The 22,770-nt window shown below is 42.3% G+C and overlaps 1 protein-coding gene across 1 annotated transcript in view; it reads right to left on the bottom strand.

Annotated features, from left to right (window-relative positions):
* LOC136611106 (E3 ubiquitin-protein ligase RNF213-like) overlaps positions 1–22,770 on the bottom strand; it is a 142,123-nt gene that overhangs the window by 79,109 nt on the left and 40,244 nt on the right. The window contains exons 12-19 of the mRNA XM_066590379.1: positions 20,685–20,850; positions 20,362–20,579; positions 18,678–18,818; positions 14,665–14,829; positions 10,299–11,454; positions 9,330–9,523; positions 7,165–7,320; positions 2,195–5,755 (exon numbers count right to left, since the gene is read on the bottom strand). Coding sequence (XP_066446476.1) covers positions 2,195–5,755; positions 7,165–7,320; positions 9,330–9,523; positions 10,299–11,454; positions 14,665–14,829; positions 18,678–18,818; positions 20,362–20,579; positions 20,685–20,850 — 5,757 coding nt within the window. The remainder of the gene's footprint in view (positions 1–2,194; positions 5,756–7,164; positions 7,321–9,329; positions 9,524–10,298; positions 11,455–14,664; positions 14,830–18,677; positions 18,819–20,361; positions 20,580–20,684; positions 20,851–22,770) is intronic.

Below are 22,770 nucleotides of genomic sequence, written 5' to 3'. Positions count from 1 at the left end.
CAAAATGTATTGCACGAGAATCAAAAGTTTGTGCGATGTGATAAAAAGGCGACTCCCATAGGGAAACATGGAGGGTAGAAAAAAAATACCAAAAAACGCTAATTGCAGAAAGATAGGGCATACTGCAGGGTTTTTTTTCTAGCATCAATGAAAAGTATGGGTTTCATAATTCAGCGTTTTTTCACGATTTTCTCGCCCGTGTGAAAGTGGCCTTATTTTTCTGGAGCTGCATGAAGGCTTGTTATTTATGGGACAAGTTGCAGTTTTCATTGGTAATATTTCATCTACATGCAACTTTTTGATCACTTTTTATTTAGTTTTTTTGCAAGAGAGGTCGACCAAAACCGGAATTTTACACATTTTGTTTCTATTCTTAAGCCGCTCACCATGCAGTATAGGTAACATAAATGTATTCCTTGGGGCGGTACAATTATGGGGATACCAAGTGTCTGATGTTCTTAGGTTTTTCTATTATTGCACAATAAAACACTCTTTAAAAATGATTTCTTTTTGTGTCACTGCAGTCAAAGATGCATATTTTTTCTTTTCAATTAACAGAGCTGTAGGGGGGCTTGTTATTTGTTTGTTTTTCCTTTTTTTCTTAACAGCAATTTTTTTTTACCCCCTTTTGCCCTTTCATGTTTTTTTTTTAATTCTCGTTTTTTCCCTTCTCACTTTCAAAAGAATCGTAAATTTTTAACTTTTATTGTGACATAGCTAAGTATAGGAGGGCTTGTTTTCTGCAGGACAAGTTGTATTTCCCACGTGGGTGTTGCAGGTGGGTGTCAGCTGTCAAATATGGCTCCCGAGTCTACTGTATACAATGACACACATCAGGAAGAGGTTAATATGCCAATCACTTTACAGTGTGGGTCATTATGAATGTGGCATTTTTAATTAACACTTTACTTAACATTTTTAAACTACGTTTTTTAGTCCCACAAGGGGACTTAAATATGTGATCTCTAGAATAATACACTGCACTACTTATCTAGTGTTGTGCATCATGGCATTAATATGCAGACAACTAGGCCATTTAATCCTGACTATAAGTGACAACCCCCTCTCCCTTGGAAACTACTTAGATGCCACAGTTGCTATTGATTGCTGCATCCAAGTGGTTCAACCACCAGAATCTGAAGTTTCTCCTATCCAGGTGGTTAGAGCGGAAACCTGGCTGTCAGACAATGCATTGGAGAGTTTAATACCCCCCCCCCCCCCCCACAGTGACTACTGTAAAGAGGTGTATGGGTAACCACCAAGCCAATTTTCACATAAGCGTTTGGGGCTCATTAGTGAGTTCCTTTAAAACCTTAAACAAAACAGGGCAGCATGCTGCCCTTTTTTGCCCAGGAATATGCCAGACAGCGTGACAAAAACCAAATGAACGACATTATAATCAATGGTGTCCGTTAAAGGGGTTGTCCCGCGGCAGCAAGTGGGGTTATGCACTTCACTTTGTAATATACATCGTGCATTAAATATGAGCCATACAGAAGTTATTCACTTACCTGCTCGTTGCTAGCGTCCCCGTCGCCATGGTGCCGTCGAACTTCGGCGTCTAATCGCCCGATTAGACGCGCTTCCGCAGATGGGTCTTTTCCCTTCGGCTCGACAGCAGCGGTGTTCTGGCTCCTCCCCTTTTACGCATCATCGCGTAGCTCCGCCCCCGTCACATGTGCCGATTCCAGTCTCCTGATTGGCTGGAATCGGCACATGTGACGGGGCGGAGCTACGCGATGATGCGTACAAGGGGCGGAGCCAGAACGCCACTGCTGCCGAGCCGAAGGGAAAAGACCCATCTGCGTAAGCGCGTCTAATCGAGTGATTAGACGCTGAAGTTAGACGGCACCATGGCGACGGGGACGCTAGCAACGAGCAGGTAAGTGAATAACTTCTGTATGGCTCATATTTAATGCACGATGTATATTACAAAGTGCATTAATATGGCCATACAGAAGTGCACAAACCAACTTGCTGTCGCGGGACAACCCCTTTAAGTGCTGTTCATTTCCGTTATATGACGGATGCTTTCTGCCAGAGAACAGACACCCTGATGCTGATGTGAACTTAGCCCAAGGGGACAAAACATATGCAAGTTAGCCGATGTATAAAAACATCTTATTGCTCAAGCAGAACATAGCAAGCCGACAGTAATAGTGAGGACAGGATCGTAAAGTAAAAGAAATATTACCTCCGTGAAAATGCTGGGGCTGTCATATGCAGACGTTGTGTGCGAACAGAGGAGGTCCAGTAAGGAGCCATGATGTTGTCTCTTGAAATACTCGTCAATTAATTCTGGTCTACCTAATCTGATGACAGAATCCGGCGTAGCACATTTAAGCAAAACATTTTTTGCCTTCTGCTTGACATTTTTTATATCTTCAGGATCAGGCTGAGTTGGATTCGTATTCTCTAATACCTGAAGGACAACTGAGGCACATGTGTCCGAGTGGTAGCCAATAAAGACATCAGACGGGCTGTAGTCATTATCTTTTACCAGGAGGCAGTTTACATTAGCAATAGTGAAATCTTTCACCCAAACCTCAACTTCTTCAACAATGAGTTTTTGTTCTTTTTTCAAAAACGTGCTTATATCCAGATAATGTTTTTCCAGTCTGTTGATCAGTGGGATTGGAAAGTCTTTGTAGACAACATCTTTTTCTTCAATGACTATCAGTCTGAATTTTGGATGAACTCTGCACTTTACACGATGAGTACCAAGACCCAAGTCTACATACTTCTGGCCAGCCAGATAAACATAATATTGATTTAATGCATCGTAGAGGCTTTCATACAAGTTTTGGAGATTAAGGAGAATGACCATCTGGCCGGTTTCCATACAGATCTTAACACGGTTTATATTTCGGCAAATCTGAGTATACTCTTGGTCTTTTGGAAAGCTGGATCCAAATATGATTTCGGGCTGTTGGTTCTCCTGAAGAAATGCTTGCTGTAGTATCTGTAACGCTGCATAGTTTTTGGTCAATATTAAGAGGTAACGGGATTCACAGTCCTCGCTGTCACTTTTAATATTTTCCATCACCAGATCTATTGTATTGTATCTCTCCCCAAGAGTTTTACCTTCATCTGCTATAAAAATGTCCAAGGCTTTTAAATCATCTTTTCCACTGAAATTTCGAAGGACAGCCCGGGCAAGGTCTCGCTCCGTCAAGTTTTCACGAGACTGTTTGGTAAAAGCAAATACCATTTTTATCAGACTATAAAAGTCACGTAAACCAAAGAATTCTTTTTTCTGTTCTTTTTGAGTCTCACAAACTTGCTGATAAGCATCTGCAAAGCATTGGAAATAGTTAGACACCTTCTTAAGGGTGAGGTTGTCAGATGAACAGATTCCTTGTGCACTTTCAATAAGTTCTTCCTTACTTGGATCACCACGAGATACAAAAATCCCTCTGTTCATTTTTGCAGGATCTAAAGCCCAGTTAGAAATGCCAATAAATCCAACCTTTTTATGTGGCAATGGGTAATCATCAATGCAACCATCTTCCAGCAAAGGATGAAGCGTCTTTAAAGGCATTTTGGCTGAGTCTTCAGCAAGACCTATTTCATCCAGTACGACCACAGACACATACTCCTTTAAATTTTTCCCTTCCTGGAAGCGAGAGCAGTGCTTAAATGTGCCAATTATGCCTTCGGGAGTGGAGTGAGGGCTACATTGAAAAGATACCAAGTGGATCTGTTTAAGGTCTTTGTACAGTTCTGTATGAGCTGCCTGACCTTGCATGGCATCTGCAACAATGGTCTTTGCAAGTGACTTTGAACTTCCAGGTTTACCGACAAGAAATAATGGGATTTTAAGTTCAATACAGATGACCATCATAAATAAGTTCTCCTTCAAAGCAAGGTTTCGTGCAATGGTGTTCCTTATCTGTACACCTGATAAAAAGAGATCCTGAATACCACTTATCTCCCGTAAAATAGCAGCTTGATCTCTGTAAGGCGGCAGGAAATGTTTACATATGGCCACTCTGTAGGATTCCTTAGTTTCTAGCGATGCATGATAGCATACACCAGCAGCTAGCACTAGAGACCAGGAGACTTTATCTTTCTGAGAAGTGGTGTTTCCTTTACCCTTTAACATCTGTTTCTGATTCTTCAGCAACTTTTCGTGATGGTTGTAAAACCACTTGAAGACCTCTACACAACGCTCAACATCTCTTAGGCTGACAAAGCTGCATTCATCATTCTTCAACCTCATGTAAGTCTGAGAAGCCGAGAGCACAACGGTTAGCAACCGTACATCACTGGTAGAAAGCTGAATCTCTTTTGCCAAACGTTGAACAATTTGCTGTATGTATTTTTGTTCGGTTTCATTATTCAATTGTCCAAAGTCCCATACGAGTGGCATCAAGCTAGGAGGCAGGGCATGCACACGGTATACAAGCTGCCTTAACGGGATGGACCCTAGCCTTTCCTTGGTCTCATCTGCAGTCACTCTGTAACCCAGACCAGCGGATTCTAAGCGACCGATCATTTCAGCCGTGTGCTTCCGATACGGGTTGCAGGCTGCAATTATGTGTAATCCTGAATGCTCTTCTAACGGCTCCCCATCCACAGTGTTATCACATAGAGCCTCTTTGATGCTACTAATGGCCTCAGTTGTGTTAGCTTCATCAAAAAACAACACCGTATCACATCCATCGGCTTTGTTAGAATGTGCAATTTCCTGTGCATCCAGTATTTTTTGGTAAATCATCTCAGCCGTCGTGCCTCCATGAACTTTAACAAGCTTCATATTTTCTGTATCTACAAATCCCTGGCACAAATGGCATAAGAACTTAATCAGCCGTGTTTTTCCACAACCCGTTTCTCCCATGATGACAACAGGAATTCCACATCTGAATCTCATCTTAATTGCCAAAATCTTAAGGATGTTGTCTGTAGTAAGTTCATACGTTTCATCAGGATCAAATGGCCATTCGATCCCGAGGACGCTACATAATCTGCTTATTTTCTCATCCCTGGGTAGTTTGTCAAAGTCAGTATTGAATGGCACTCTTTGATGCCGCAATCCTTCATAAAGCTGCATAGTCATAACATTTTGCTGAATTATAGTATCATCTCTAGGATTGATGGCATCTACACCCCCAGCATTATTTGGTTCTAAGTGGAATCCAATAAACGTCATGGACACGTGATCGTTATTAAAGAAGATATAGGGATGAGCTTCAGACTCCCACTTTTTACGCAACAAAAAGGGAACCAGGTCTTTTTCCTTAAGTCCGGGAAGGTTAATGGATTGCCTTCCTGGACTTTGATCTGCAATATCCAAAGATGGTGTAGCAAAGTCTTTTGCCATGATTATCATAAAGTTGACCACAAACCGTTTAAATCCTGGCAATAGATCTCCAACATGCTGAAAATCACAAAAAACTGAAGATTCACAATCTTTAAGTTGGAGATTTAAAAACCAGGCAAAGTTTCTAAGTTCAGCCCAGGAAGGATCAATAACTCCACAATGTAAAAGGAATATCTGCAGACACTTTGCTGGATCCCCTTCTACACTGCCATCTATGTATGAAAATGTATCCAGATTCTGGCCATTATCAAATCGGGTTAAATACTGGTACGGTCTCTGGAAGCATTCACTACAGAATTCCTGAACATCCATTCCGGGATCCCCACAGTCATCTGCTACAACTTCTGTGTATTTTCTTAGAACTTCTTTTGGTGAACAGCATGATATTTTAGGAAAGAAGTCAATAAACGTGGTCTGTCCTGCTTGAGGAGCCTGCAGACAAAAACATGCATCGTTAAGAAAAATGCAAAATAAGGACGTTATTTCTCTTAAAATTAAAAAGGACTTTAAACAGTAATGCAATAACATATTTCTGATTATGAGCAGATAATAAATCCATTTCAAAATCTGTAATTGCTAAAAAGTTAAAAAGAAAAAAAAAGGTGAATAAAAACCAAAAGGTCGCAGTTTTAAAAGTCATCAAATATGCACAACTAAATCTTCTGCCATCTTTAAAATAGGTGTTTAATCAAGACAGAATTTAAATCTCTAATCCTTTGTATCAAACCTAAAAATTTAGGGTAAAAATAATATTTTAAAACTGCAACTCACTTATCACAACTTATCAAAGTAAGACCACAGATCAGGGAAGACTAAACCTTCATTTATTGGTGTTTCCATCAGTGTTGGGAGCACATCTCCAATTCACACAGGGAGATGTGCTTTCGAGAACCATGCTTTTTGTTGGTTGCACGGAGGAGACTAGCCAAAGATTGTTTGCTCAATCACTGAATGCTCATTCATAATTAGAGATGAGCGAGCATACTCACTAAGGACAATTGCTCGAGCGAGCATTGTCCTTAGCGAGTACCTGCCCGCTTGGAAGAAAAGATTCGGGTGCCGACGCCGGTGAGCAGTGAGTTGCTGGAGTGAGCAGGGGGGAGCGAGGGGAAGAGAGGAAGAGAGAGATCTCCCCTCCGTTCCCCCCTGCTCTCCCCCGCCACCCGAATCTTTTCTTCCAAGCAGGCAGGTACTCGCTAAGGACAATGCTCGCTCCTCTCTATTCATAATCATTTACCTGTGTAAAAGTGCCTTACCAGACAGCATAGGTCAGCACTAGCATTCAACCAGAAGGGTACAGAAGACTGGTATCAATTAAAACTGTATGTAAGAAAATGAAATAACTTTAAGGATGCAATCACTGCAAACAAGGCTGCACTCCATTTCCTGCTGAGTTATAGAGTTGCTGTGCCTGATGCAACATCGATAAAAGTGATGCCTATTTGACTGCTGATGTGGTCACTGAGGCTTACTTCACACGGGTGAGTGCGATATTGCACTTGCAAACATGCATTTTCCTCGCGGATATAAGGCGTTTGTATATAAAAACCACATCGCATCACTTCGGGGAAGTAGCTGTCAGCTGCTGCAGCAGATCGCAGCGTCTCCCCTTGTTTTCAATGACGACACCTGCAAGAAATCGGTCAGGTGTATGATCCTATTCAATAAAACAGGGTTCATATTAGTGCGTCTCACAACACGAAAATCTCACCCATGTGAAGCCGGCCTTAAGGGAATCTGAAGTTTGTAAAAGAAAACGGCCATGTTTTCCCAACCTCATACACCCCTTTAAGTAATAAACCAATAAATGAGTAAGGAAGAAACTCATAGTGACATCTTACAGATTGTAACTGCTTTGCGAACATCGTGTTTGCAGATTCCACTATCTCTACAATGTACAGGTGATTCGGCAAGCGCTTCCATATTCTTCCCTCTGAATCCATCAGATATTGCAGGACAAAAAGCTTAAACAGGAATTCTGAAATCCCCTTGTTCACCTGCAACATAAAAAAATATATATGTGAGAGACTACGAATCCTGGGCACATCCTCTGTAATAATTTATCAAGTATTATAAATTATTTGACTCTAGCTAAATGAATCTGTACATTGTAACAATCTGCTGGTTCACGTCTCCTGGTAGCCGGTATTCTGCTTTTAGCCGCTGCTCTCTTCTGGCCCAGGGCCGTCCTGCCTGCAGATCGCACGCATGCACAAGTTCCAGGTTGCTGAAAGTGCAGCCCAAGCTCCCAAACCTTGCTAGACATCTTTCTTCACAGGCTTTATTTGGGGCTTTCTCCCTGTACTCTGGACCTGAGCAATGAGGTCCATTTAGTTCCATTTTTACAGTTATAACTAATTTTTTTCTCTGCTTTAAAGGGGTTGTCTCGCGCTGAAACGGTTTTTTTTTTCCATAGGTCCCCCGTTCGGTGCAGGACAACCCAAGGGATATGTTAAAAAAAAAAAAACATATTACTTACCCGAATCCCCGCTCTGTGACGTCTTCCTTCTTCCTTCACCAAGATGGCCGCCGGGATCTTTACCCACGATGCACTGTGCGGTCCATTGCCGATTCCAGCCTCCTGATTGGCTGGAATCGGCACACGTGACGGGGCGGAGCTACGATGACCAGCTCTCCGGCACGAGCGGCCCCATTCACCAGGGAGAAGACCGCACAGCGCAAGCGCGTCTAAAAACGCCAGAAGAAAGCGAAATTAGACGGAGCCATGGAGACGGGGACGCTAGCAACGGAGCAGGTAAGTGAATAACTTCTGTATGGCTCATATTTAATGCACGATGTATATTACAAAGTGCATTAATATGGCCATACAGAAGTGTATAACCCCACTTGCTGCCGCGAGACAACCCCTTTAACCCAAAGTCAAATCCATTAGCAACCTAATGAGTCCACATCACCAGCCAACCTGTTATTATCTGCTCAGGTTGTGAACTCAATTGATGATCCCCTTGCAACGTCGATGAGCTGACTATTAAACTTGTTCAGCAGCGTTCCTACCAGGACCTGATTTTCCAGGATCTTACACACCAGTCTTAAGCAATCTAGGTTTTCATATGCCTAACCTTTTTCAAAATGATGGTCACACCAAGAACTACAGGGGTTTTCTTAATCAGTACACTCTTCACGTAAGAGTTCTAGCCGATATTGTTCTGCAGACCGAGAAAAGATTACTTACATTATTTCTCTGTCGGGAGGTGAAGTTGGCCAGAGTGAAATGAATCGACGATGCCTAATCTTGAATTGTTCCAGTCTACTTTTAAGAAAGTTTTTGCAGTTCCTGGACCAAGCTAGCATCACCTACCTCATCTAGGCTACAACTGTGGTCCAAAACAACATACAATTTAGTACCTTTGGGCTCTGAATTGAATTGGAAAAATGATGCCCCGGTGGCAGCTCTTTGTAAGGTTCTGGCTGCCCATATAAAAGAAGAATTATCAGATCGAGCTCTACTTCTCTCTTCGGCTGAACTTCTCTCCCAGGGTAACTCGGCACAATGTAAAGTTCCATGAAAGGCTTGTGAAACAGAGCATACAGAAATAGAGTTTTGCTACCATACTCTTATTTTCAATGACAGCGCTCAGCAATCTCCAGCACGGTCACTGAAATCACTCCTGTCACTCCTGTCAGCATATTTGTGGTCATTGCCTGATAATCCTCTGAAAGTTTAGTGACCTGAAGTTTATAATCATTTATTGTGTGTATATATACAGCAGCCAATCTGAGGAGGCAGAGTTATGAGGAGGAGGGAGAGAGAGGAGGGAGAGAGAGGAGTATATTATAGGAAAAGGAAATCATCTACCAGTAGTTTTAATACATTAATATGATACAGTCTCAGGAATTTTTGGGACTTGACATTACATTATCTTCTGTGTTCTCAAAGACAACCAATCAACTGTAGAGTCACCTTCGACAAGTTTCATCAGTGGACCTGGAGAACATAAGCATCAAAGCTATATTCCTGCGAGGTTGAAGATACCATCATACTTACAGAAGACGTAATATCAATATGGAATATTATAGGGCAATTCTTCAGCTTGCCATCAAGAAATGGAAGCAAGGTGTTCAATACTTTATTTTCATCCACTTCAGGGTTTATAACCCGGATTATTTTAAGAACTGGCATTTGCCCCTTGAAGCTCGACACAAGCTTTTGGTACAACCTTTTCACATAGAGCGATTTTCCTGGACCAAATGGAAAGTTATCATATTAGATATTACTCAGAAATGACCTTTCTAGTGCACACAAGCATCACTAGATATCAATAAAAATATTTCTTCTATTTACAGTGTCAGATGTCAGCTTTCTGATGAGGCATTAGTAAATGGAAAGTTGCAGTGCTAAAATGTCAAAGATTGGCTGCTAACTATTGGGAGGGGACCAGTTTCTCTTTGTGGAGACCACCAAGTAAGCATGAGGAGACTTGTAGGTCATGCAATGCTCCTCTGGAAAATTTGGTATGCAAATGAGAGATGGTATAATGCATCTGCAGCACCACCTATTGGAAGGCAATTTCTCTACAAATCAATGTCAGACTGTCTAAAAGGCCTTGTAACAAGACTGGGAATAGAAGTCAACTCAGAGTCTTCTCCAGTTTCTGTGTTTTTGCCCCTTGGCAGTGTACAGCAGGTTTCTGGCTGGCTGAGAGGCCCATGATGTGCGTCGGGAAGGGTACAGCTTTCCACCGCATGGCCTTATGTCTCCTCACACCTAGCTGCTAGTCTCCACAAGAAGAAACTATGCAACCCAAACCATATTACAAGCCTCTCACCCAGCCAGCCAGAAACTTACTGTATAGTGATGAGGGGCTAAAACCACAAACCAGCTGCCTGTAGATGGTTGTATTTTGGTCAAATTCACTTACCGGAAAGCTGCCTTCCAATAAGATAGTAATTCATAAGTAATTATGAAAGAAAACCACCCAACAGTACAGAGAAATCTAACCTAAATCCTACTTACCTACTCCCGCTTGTTGTGAGGACACAATGCCAGCATTGAGTCCATTCTGAAATACGTGAGCAGCTGAAACATCTGCACGGTCCGCAGCCAAATGAGTACGTAGGTAACGCTGCAACTCATCAAGGGGACTCTGAGGAATCATATGCACTTTATGTTGGCTGAAGACAGAAGGAATGTAGCAATGTTCTCGATCAGAATTACATATGATCACTAGGTAGTAGTCATCATTACTTCGCGCCTGCAGCTGCTGGAATAGCTGCTCTGATTTGTATGCCGTATCGTAGTTCAGCTTATCTGCATAGATTAAACTGTAAATCTTCTTGCCTTTGTAACCCGATGTTAGACATCTTCTGAAAAACAAGGCGACTTCTTCGAATGAAGTCTGAGGTGTACACAGCAACACTTCATCATAGGAAGGCAGCGGCTCACTAAGGCTTTGCATATAAATTGCCAGAGCACAGGACAAGATCTGGGATGAGGGACATAAAACCAAATTGGGGCGACCTTCAGACAAACTGGGATGGAACTTGCGCAAAACCCATTTTTTATTTTGTTTTGCTAAAGAGGCCAAGCACATACCTAGGGCATCTAAATCTAAACACCCCGGGAACAGGGAATTCATATGTGCCATAGAATGTTCCCAAACTACCCTAAGTTTCTCCAATACGCTGGTACATGCTCCAAGTTTAAATGCAAAACTCATCCTGTTTGGACGGCTCCCAGAAGAAAAGTCCGTAGATCCAGTCTCTGTATAACAGGCCATCGTTGTGTCAATTTTTTGACACTGGGGTTTAATAAAAGACAACATTACAAGCGCCTCCTCACTGATGTCCCTCTTCTGAAATTGTTGGCATAGGAAAACCAGCTGCTCTGCTGTGTAATAGTTCAGGTAGTAACGCCGAGACCTCTTCTCGTTCAGGAATTCCAGCCACTGGTCCAAGAAATTCTCCATTGTTCGGCAGATATCTGGAAGTAGCCCGGTAAGAACTCCTTCTCCTTCCAGCTCAATACTGTCATTAACATCAAAGTTCATGAAAATACCAATTGGTGCTTCATCTGAACAGTAAATTTCTGCCTTCCAAGTTCTAAACAAAAGGTTTCCAGCCAAATAGAGGTCAATGAATGATCTGGCAAGCCTCTGCACATTGGAGAAGATCTGGTAAAAATAGGAAAACATTTCAAATCAGAAAAATGTTAATAGGGTTGAGAGTACTTCTACTTCACTTTACTATAGGTTTGCTTCAAATACAGTCGGTGCCGACCTTTGAATAAACTTTGGCTTATGTGATAACCAATGGGAAGTCGAGCAAAAGTGCAAATCACTTTATGTACCTAAAAGGCAGCTTTTGTGCTGAAGAATCCCCCTAAAGTTGCTAAACACAGGGCGCCTTCCTTTCCTTCTAATGTGCTGTTCACTGCCCATTTTCACGTGAAGTCCCTCTCTAGTAACAGGCACACTGAAACGAACTACAGGCAGTGGAGGTGGGAGCTGCCTATAGAAGGCTATGGAGAGGAGTGGGAAAGGAGGAGAGCTGCTGGAGTTAGGCAGAAACAAAAGACTCAAACAGATCTGCTGCTGCAGCTAATATTAAGGTGTGGAGTACCGAAGGTTTCAACAGGTTTTCTAAAATACAACAGGTTCTCATTATGCGCTCATTTTTTACTTGCCATTTTGCACCTTGCTTCATGTCTGTAAGTTCCGATTTTCAGGTGTTCAGACCCATTTTTCTGTTGCCCTGTTTTCAATTCACTTTTAGGCAGGGAGCATACAGTATTCTGCCAGTTGTTCACTGTCCTGCACTTACTAGTCATGACTTTTCATGCTATATTACACCCAGTGTGGTCCAATCTGCAGGGTGCAGTTTCTGAATGCCCGACTCTCTACTGTCAGGATGATTCAGGCATTCTGGCCAAATGGTGAGTAAACCCAATATAATGTGTGTACCCACACACTATAACACGCACTCTGGGAAGGAGGAGAGAGGACTGCATGAAAAGGAAGGGGCAGAGGCTAGGCAACTACTTACCAATCAGTCACAGAGCAGGGAGCTCAACTTGTAGAAAAAAAAATAATAATATTCTTCATAGTTGTGAAAAAACAAAGGAGGAAGAATCTGGAGAAGAGGAAATGAGTTTGAAGGATGACTGGAGAGACCGAAGCAACTGATAGTGGAAGAAGTAGAGAGAAGAATCAGAATGAGAGAGGAGAAGAAACTGGAAAAAAACCTGAAAATTTTGCCCCCCTTTTAGTTTGAACAACTCCCGCGTCCTAACACTTCTATTAAAGAGTAGAGTCACATTATTATAACCACCAGCTAATATCCAGAGTAACCGCCGTGTGCCGCACGGACAGCAGCTAGACGGGCTGGGAGTGACCCAATAAGGTTCAGGTAGGTGGTCTCAGGTATCTGGGGCCATGCTGACTGCACTGCATCCCTCAGATGCTGAAGGGTGCATAGGGGAGGAATCATAGATCGAGCACGACAATCAAGGTGGTCCCACAGATGCTCGACTGGGTTCAAGGCTGGAGAATTAGAGGGCCAGGGAAGTACTGGGAAGTCTTGGCCGTGCTCTTCCAACCACTATTGGGTATTTCTACCATTTTCACGTCGCATTGTCCTGCTCAAAGATCCTATCTGCCCCAAGAAAGACAAACACCATGTATGGGTGTACGCGGGATGGATTCAAAACAACATTTTCATGGTGAGCTGCTCCACTGTAGCGTATCCGCCGGCCCTCACGCACAGTTGCAGTGGACGTCCACCTTTCACGTCAGTGGCACATGGTGCTCCGAAGTTTCCACATCGGTTATTCCCAATGGTGCAGTTTGTCCGCTCACGATACACTTTCATAACAGCAGCATGCGAACAGTTTACAAACTGAGCGGATTGAGAAATACAGTCACCCTTGGCCTGAAAGCTAATAATCAACTCTTTTCGCAACTCTGGTAAACAGCCTCTTTTACCCATGACAACAGCAAGTGATATGTGAGCAGACCGCCCACCGTACACCATATACACCGACCAAGCAGCCCAGACACATCACTCTCGTCATAGGTTACACGCTGCAGACGTCAAACGTAGGAGATGGCCATATAATGTGACTTGACTGTGTAGAGGTCAGTGATGTTTTTCTGTTTACTTAGACAGTTTATCACCCAAAAATCCCACATTTCTTATGAATTACACGTCATTTTTTACTTGCCATTTTGCATCCAGCATAGCCATTAATTTATACTAATTACACATCAGTCATTTTGTCTAATTGTGATGATTTTGGCCTAGTTGTATTTTAAACCACCCAAATTCTAGACCCAGGGTTTTAAAAGTACTAGTTTCTCATCTCCCTCAACGTGACTCTTTCTTCCATTGTCAATGTTCTTCTGCGTCTCCCTCTCAAAATTCTTCTTCTATACCGCATCCTTCTCCAAATCCCTCTCCCTAAACTCCGCCTTCTACAAACTCCACACCGGTTTTCTGCAAGTTGTGCTGTCCTGTTCCCATGTCTCCTTCTTGCCACTCAGACTGTAAAATTGCTGCCCTAGCACAACATGTCATTTGTATAGCACCTTGGAATCAATGCCACTGAAAAATACAATTAGCTCTGCAAATTACATGCTTAAAGGAATTCAGTCACCCGGATCGTGCTGCCCGAAGCAGCATAAGCCCGGGCAGGTATGCTCATTGTGGAGTTTCAGGAAAAAGACACTTTGTAGTTTGAGGCAGATCTTAGCTTGGAGTCACGGAGGCGGGCCATGCCGCCCTCTCCCGCCAACATCCTGCAGAGTGACTGCTCTCTCCCCTTGTGTGCATAGCGAGAGAGCATTCAGTCTACAAGATGTGGACAAGAAGAGCCCGACTCACCCAGCCCAATAACTTAAACTTCAGAAGAGAGCCAAACTTCAAAATCATGGTTATTCTTCAATGCCACGGTGTTTCAGAATAAAATATATGTGTGGTACAGAGTGTTAAGGCAGCAGAAATGCAGTCCTAAGCTCTCGCTCACAACCTGAAGGATGCAGGTTCAATCTCAACTTGGTTCAGGCATCCAGCACAAAGGTTGACTCAGCCTTCCATCCTTCCGAGGTCGGTAAAACGAATACCCAGCTTGCTGAGGAGTAATAAATTACCTGAAAGCGCTGTGGAATAAGTTGGCGCTATACAAATAACAAGACTTATTTATACGTATTACTTCAAAACCTACAACGATGCTTTGGGTGACTCCACACCTTGCAGTAGTTCTATAGGTGTTTGGACATGATTTTTGGAAAATCTACAGTCAGCACCTCCTCACTCCTGGTTCTGCACCATTTTATAATTATACAGACCCTTTACAGACCACTGTTTTTGTTTTTTTTTAATCTTACCTCTGAAAACTTTTCAACCTCCTCATTGCTCTGGTCTCCCTTTGCAGACATAAGCATAAGTTTATTCAGCAATTCCTTCAACTCCTCCAGTGTGTAAGAGCGGTCATTTATGCTGCCATCTCCTCCTCCTCGGAGATTCAACTGTATCACACTGTCCGGGGTAACCTGTGCAATCACATGGCATCATTGGAATAATATACAATATGATGTATATAGTAATAGAAATCCAAAACTGAATTGGATTAAATGTAGAACTGACCTGTTGCTAGATTGTCACTCTGAAAAGTGAGGATGCCTCAAAGCTAAACCCTGCCAAGTGAATAAATGTAAAACAAATGCACTGATCTGATCTGTGAAATGAAATTACTCACCTCTGACCTCCATGATGTTACCCGACTATCTGGTCCTGCAGAGACCTTCTCCAAATTCTGTGCATGCGTGCCGCCTGCAAATTGGTGCCGTTCATGCGCAGAAGCCTGGAGGGCCCGGGAAATTTAAAATCTACTTGCTCCCGGCTACCAAAGGTGGATAAACCTGGGATCCCGTTTTATATGATCGCCATTATCCATTGGATGACGCAGAAGCCGTGAGGGCCGAGGAAATTTAAAATCTCCTTGCTCCCGGCTACCAGAGGTAGATAAACCAAGGATCACGGTTTACATGATCTCTCTCATCCAATGGATAACGATGATCATATGAAAGTTAAAAAAAAAAAGGTTTAAAAAGTCGGATCTGTGAGGGGAGATGAAACCTATTACATAAGGCCTCTGTGATTCTCCCCAATGCAATCATTCTCCACAGACCTTCCATGGCTTCTGTGCATGCTTCCCCCAGCAAAATGGCAGACAAGTGTAGAAGTTGAGGAGGGCCTGGGAAACTTAAAATCTCCTTGCTCCCGGCAACCAAAAGTAGTAGAGAGCCTAAAGCAGCCACGGTAAGCGGTTCCCGGTCACGTGATCGCTGTTAGAGTTAATTAAAAACTTTTTAAATTAACATAAAAGTTAATTTAAAAAAGTTTAAAAAGTTAAAAGGGGTTTTCCAGGAAAAATACTAAAAATACTATTGATAACCTATCCTCAGGACAGGTCATCAATAGTTGATCAGCTGGTGTGTGTCACTTGAGCCCCCAACAGATCAGCTGATCCCGCTGTGCGCCCGCTGACTGCGCCATAATCTCATGGGGTCAGAGCAGAAGTCTCTGACCAACCTCTGTGTAGTGGTCGTCATGGCTCGCTTTGATTTCAATGAGAGATCAGAGTAGACCCTTCCGCTGCTTCTACTCCAACCCCTGTGCAATTGTGGCCCTGTCAGCAGGCGCACAATCAGCTGATTAGTCAGGGTCCCGAGCGACAGACCCCAGCCAATCAACTATTGATGGCCTATCCTGAGGCTAGGTCATCAATAGTATTTGCTTATTTTCCCTGGAAAATCCCTTTAAAGTTTCATCTCCCCTCAACGATTTGATTGGTATGGGGAGATGAAACCTCTTACCAGAGACATGCAGATTTGCCCCCCAATGCGATCATCCTCCATGGATCTTCCCCGGCTTCTGCACATGCACCTGTCGGCAAGAACATGGACGCATGCGCAGAAGCGGAGAGGTCCGGGAAATTTAAATTCTACCAAAGGAAGCAGAGAGACTGGAGCAGTAACCAGAGGCCCTGGCGATTGGTCTTCGGTCACATGATTGACGGTATCCCATGGTATATAAAGATAGCGATTTATTTAGTTCGCTACCTGTAATGCCTACGTAATTCACAAGAAGTCTCAGGGGATGTTCACTTTTCTGCAGTTCCAGGGGCGGCTTATTGAGTGCGTTCTGTGTTACAAGTCTGATGAAGTGCAAAGCCTCACAGAGTGCCACTTTCTACACCCCATCCTTGCCATTGAGGTCAAGAAATACCCCCCAAAAAAGTGTCTGGTTTGCAGTAAGGAGGGATACCCGGTTTTATTGCCCCACGTGCCCATCACAACCAGTACTTAAGATTTAGGGAATACAAAAAAGGGGGTGAGGGATTCTTTTTAGTAAGTACATTTTTTAAAACTTTTTTTCTATACAAGTGAGCAATGGGGGCCGGAACTTTTTAGTTATGCCTTAAAAGCCAAAGGGTGTTCCCTGCATAATAGACCTAGCCATATGTCCATGAACAGAATGAGGCTACAATGGGGGATTGCTGAACACAGAAGAACTAGTGCTATAAAATTTGGGGTGCATCTCACCAGTTTTCCCTACTTGAAACAAAGAAAACTGCCCTGAAAGTGACATAATTGTGAAAAAAAATTGAAAACCTCACACAAATGCATGACTCATTAGGGGTTGCAGTTACCACTCATTCACCATTACAGGACTATTTAGGAGGGGGTGGAAAGTGATGGAGACATGACCCCTTGACAGAGAGGTTGAAAGGCACGTTGGGGTGTTTTGTGCATTATAGGTGGGCTCCCTGTAGGCTTCTGACATATTCATAGTTGACACAATCATAATATACTCTTTAGGAGGTTTTTTTTTTTTTAGAGAGAGGTTTACTGCCAAAATTTGCAATAGTTCTCCATCATTTGTATATCTATGCGCTTGCACTTTGTTAACAGACTGTATGTAGCCTTCACCTCCTCCATCTATACTGAGTATGATCCCCCCTATGAATGACAGAGTTTCTGTATCGTGGGTGGGTATTTTTCATGCCTTTGATATACTCATTGCTGGTATGCAACCATGTTATTACTAGTTCTTCAGGAGTCTCTATAGAGAGGTTCATTGCTATGTTTTTATAGCATTTTTCACATTTATACATCCATACTTTGTTTAAATATATATATTGCATGCAGCCTCTATTCTCTACTTTACATTTTATATGATTATTGTGATAGCACCTATGATTGATTATTTAAAACATTTTTGAATGTGTTGTTCCTAATATACAGGATACTTATAATGTATTGTGTGTTTTATATAATAAAAAAAGATATAGTATGTAATTCTCACTCCATCCTTTTGTGCTGTAACTCAATATATGGCGGAGTGATACACAATACTGATTTGTTTGGCATTTCTACCAAATACTGGCTTTACTGTTATATGGATACCCTCTGTTATTCCTATACACAAGTGAGCAATGGGGCCGGGAATTAATTCAGTTGTGCCCTGAAATCCAAGAGTTCCCTCTATTACAGGCCTAGCCATGTGTCCAGTAAGATTGTGGGTACAATGGGTAGGTTTCTGAAAACAAAGACAAACAGGGGTATCCATTTTGGGGTGCACATCTTCATTTTCATGTGCACTAGAGTAAAAAATAAAAACAAAAAAAAAACTGCCTATAAATTAACATATTTGCAAAAGTATGAAATTTTTTTTCTCCCCTAAATTCCCTTAACGCCTGAAAAAAATCTGTGGGGTCAAAATACTCATGACATCTCTCAGTGATTACATTAAGGGGTATATTTTTTTAATGGGGTCATTTGTGGGGGTTATCTACCATTCTGAGATATATGAGTCTGTGCAGTCTTGGCTTTGGGTAGGAAAACAAAATGTTTCTCAAAATTTAAATAATTAATGTTAAATTTGTACTTCTAAATGGTTAAAAAAACCAAAGTTTTTCAAATATGCTTCCAGAATAAAGTAAACAGATGGAAATAAACATATTATCAAAACTTTGTACAGTATGTTTGCACATATTTGATCTATTGCAATTGAAAATGTGAAAAAAATGACAGTTTTTTCAAAAGTTTCCCAATTTTGGCACTTTTAATAAATATACACAAATGTTTATCACCTAAATGAGGTACAATCTGTCAAAAAAAAACAATGTCAGAATTACTTGGATATGCAAAACCTTTATGGAGTTATTCTATGTTAAAGTAAAAAATGTGGCCTGGTTATTAAGGCACAAACAGGCTTGGTCACTAAGGGGTTAACCGTGTGATTGTTATAATTGCATAGATTAAGTCATGCGCAGACAACAAAAGTGTAACCAAGAAAATAAAAAAAATTCAAAACCTTTTTATAGATTATTCACCTTTTTGTTGTCGTTGGGTGCTTGGATTATGTACACCCCACTTTTATTTATCGTAGTCGCCAAAGACAATGAGGACAGTTCCACCGATCCGTGACTCTCTTTCACAGTCTTCAGCCACTCTATATGACGAGCAGAGTCTCTCTAAACAAATGAAATTAAAGCATTAAAGCCGGTATTTAACTCTATATTAACCCCGTCTGTTAGAAGAGGGCCGTGAAAAGCTGAACCCACTTCTCTCAATAGGGGTCTCCTGCAGGGAACTCAAGCGATCAGCTACTATCTATATAAAGTAACAAGTCATTGCACAATACCAATAAATTTTACTTTCCGTATGATTTCCCCCCCCCCCCCCTAGGTCCGACCAATCACTGGCATACCATGCTCAGTTTTGCAGGTGGACGGAACAGAATTAAACATTTTTGGAGGGAACTTTTTTGTGAGGGTGTATCTGGCAATCTGTCAATTCCAAAAGCTTGTAACCAACCAGACATTGTGATCAGTAGCGGGTCAAGGTGCTGAGCAATTTTCTCTCTAATGACCCTTTTACATGGGAGGATTTTTGTTCAGGATCGTTCAAATTACCAGGGAAGCGCGGAAATTTAGATGCTAATCGTCCTGTGTAAATGCATGCAGAAAACTGAACGACGAGCCTTTTAGTGTAAATAGCAGTCATTCAAGGTTTGTGAACGATAATCATCCCGTGTAAATGGGCCTTAAGACAGATAAGGAATTAATGTCTGTATCCTGACTGGTCTAAGGCCCCCCTCACACAGACCTTTAGTATACAGTGTTTAGCGCGGTGCTCAACACTGTTCAACGCTTCCATTCTTTTTAATGTCACATTGATTAAAGGCCCATTTCCACAGGAAGAATGTTGGGCAAACGATGCCAGACAGTCGTCCCTGTATGGCCTCGCTCCCGTGCTGTTATACAGCAGCTAGAAGCGCTAGCTCGCTCACAGGAGCGGCCAGCAGGGGAGCGGGGAGGCTGCAGGAGATTTCACTCCTCACTCTCCCCCGCCCATCTCAATTGCCTTAACATAGCGGCTGTTCAGTACTGACGGCTGCAATTTACACTGAGCGATCAGCTCATCACTCATCATTTATGCTGCATAAACGATGGACGATGAGCTGATCGCTCAGTGTAAATAGCAGCCGTTCAGAATTGAACAGCCGCTATGCTAGAGAGGGGCAGGGGAGCTAGAGGAGAGAAATCTCCCCCACCCTTCCCTGCTGTGAGCCAGAGATACTAGCTCCTGTGCAGCAACACGGGAGCTAGTATGTGCAGAGACAAGTGTCGGGCATCGTTTGCCTGACATTCGACCCGTCTAAATGGGCCTTAATGGAACATTGGTAATGAACCCCTATGGGCTCTGAACCACTATGCTGACTTCTGTGCCCCTTTTCGAATAGAATTACTTTTTTTGGTCACTTCTGGGATGGCTGAGTAGAATTCAGCTGAGTACTTCTGCTCCTGTATTCCAGCAATCAGTTGAGGTCTTAGCACCAAGACCCTCACTGATTAAAACATGTTACTATTACATGTCTAAAGTTTTACGGAATGACAGTGACCCTTTAAACGGTTACTAACCAAGCAAAAACTTTTCCCACATCTGACGTACTACTTGGTTTCTTGTCCTTCAGACTTCAGCACAGTATTCTATAAATGTTTCTGATACACTTACCAACTTTTTGGGGAGGTTTCGGTCACTTTGCAAAGCTTTCCACAGTTTTTGCAAACATGCCATCAAGTCATCAAAGCCAGAATGTGAACCCAGTTCATACAATAAAGATGAATAACCCAGAACTGCATCATGGAAACAGGCAACGCGATCTACGTCCATATCATTCTCACCAGCAGAGATGGAGGCCAAGTCAACAAACACTTTCAATTCATTGACATCTAAAGTCGAATAAAAAAATAATACAGTTTAAAAAAGCCCCGTGGCCGACAGTCAACCACACAATGCATCACTAGATCACTACCAAACAAAATCATGTAGGGTACCTTCCAATGCTTCCTTCACCCAGAGCAAAAAGTCCTTTCCTGATAGAACTTCCTGAAGGCATTCGATATGTTCATCTTTTATTTCTGACAGAAGTTTTCTTGTTTTCATCACTTCATCGCTAATGCAAGAAAGCGGCTTTTGTTTATAGTTCTCAAAGTTACTGGCCTAAAGAGCAAACAAAAAACAAAAATCAAGCTAAAACATATTATATACTGTAAAATATTGTATGCGGTTTACTAATGACTGAGGTGGGGAGATCTTCTAAGTGGCCTGCTTAAAATGCCAAGACTCAGAAATCTACAGAACCATTCAAAAATCTGGTCAATATTCTTTTCCTAAAAAATGTTTCTCATTATGTCTACGCTTACCACATTTTAGAGTAATTAGTAGAGATGAGGGAGTATACTCGCTAAAGGCAATTGCTCGAGCTAGCATTGCCTTTAGCGAGTATCTCCCCGCTCGAGACGGAAGGTTCGGGTGCCGGCGCGGGGGAGCGGTGAGTAGCGGCAGTCAGCAGGAGGGAGCGGGGAGGGAGAGGGAGAGAGAGATCTCCCCTCCGTTCCGCCCCGCTCTCCCCCGCAGCTCCCTGCTCGCTGCCGGCACCCGAACCTTCCGTCTCGAGCGGGGAGATACTCGCTAAAGGCAATGCTCGCTCGACCAATTGCCTTTAGCGAGTATACTCGCTCATCTCTAGTAATTAGTCTTACTGAATTTGGCATGTGAAAGGCGCACCTATTTTACTTTGCAGGTCTGTTTTTTACATCAAAATGTGATTGGTCTCATAAAAAAATATATATAAAATAAGGGAGATTGAATAATACCTCCACAGTGCCACCTACTGGAAGGCAGCATTCCTTCAAGCCAATGTTAGACTCTTTATACAAGCCTTGTAACAATGACTGGGAATCATAAGCAAAGACAGACTTCTGACTTTGCTTTTAATTCCCAGTCATTGTCACAAGGCTTGCATAATGGGTCTTACTTTGGCTTGAAGGAAGGCTGCCTTCCAATAGGTGGCACTGTGGAGGTATTATTCCATCTCCCGTATTTTGCATATGACCCAGAGCCGCATGAATGGCCTTTTGAGTCTCCTCACTCACTGTCTAGGTGCTCTCCCTAAGGAGAAAAGATAAAAAAAATATAAAAATTGTTTAACAATGATCAGTGAAAACCGGAGTGCACACCGATATCAGTGTGTTCGCTCCCTGTTTTTTGGGGCGCCCATTGATTTCAATATATATAAATATTCACATTTGTTTTCAACTGCAAGCAAAAACTGCATTAAAAAAAAACTACTGTTTTTTAAAAAAGGGCATATTGTGAAAAACTGCACATGGTTTCATAAAAAAAAAAAAAATAATAATGGAATGCACTTAAAAAAAATAAAAAAAAAACGTGCATGTGGTTTTATGGATTAAAACTGGGGGGGAAAAAGCCGGTCAGTATGCTGAATATGTTGAAAATATGGACAGCACAGGGAAGTGTAAAATGCCCATGTAAATAAGTGAAGGATATGCGTCCGAAAGTAGCCTCAGCAATAATTGGTCCTGTGCTGTTACATAGGAGCGATCATCGCTTAGTGAATGGAGGCGGAGCGGGCTGGGAATCATTCTGCCCGCCAACCATTACCCACAGAAAGTGGGTAGACGTTGAGATTATGCACGCATAAAAACTGAATGAATTATTGCTCGCCATTCATTCGCTGCATGCAAATACAATTAACGATTCAGCGAGATTCTGAATGATGATTGGCTCGCGTACAAAGGCTCTAAGCATCAGTGTTGTTGTTTTTGTTGATAATTGAGACGGTGATGGATAGCACCAGCACCTGATAGATCCTACTAACCAGGGTCCAAAAGTTACGCTTGCACCAAGCTTTGCAACTTTTGTATGTCAGTTTTGGCCTCAATAACTAATTTATAGATAAAGATAAACAATTCAACTTAATAGAAAAAATTACTTACAAGTGCCTCAAGGAAGTGATTAGAGATGAGCGAGCACCAAAATGCTCGAGTGCTCGTTAGTCGAGTCGAACTTTCAGTGATGCTCGAGAGTTCGTTTCGAGTAACGAACCCTATTGAAGTC

Source organism: Eleutherodactylus coqui, chromosome 2, assembly GCF_035609145.1.
Source record: "Eleutherodactylus coqui strain aEleCoq1 chromosome 2, aEleCoq1.hap1, whole genome shotgun sequence".
Taxonomy (NCBI): Eukaryota; Metazoa; Chordata; class Amphibia; order Anura; family Eleutherodactylidae; genus Eleutherodactylus; species Eleutherodactylus coqui.
Note: the sequence above shows the minus strand (reverse complement) of the source record. Positions and strands in the feature narration are given on the sequence as shown.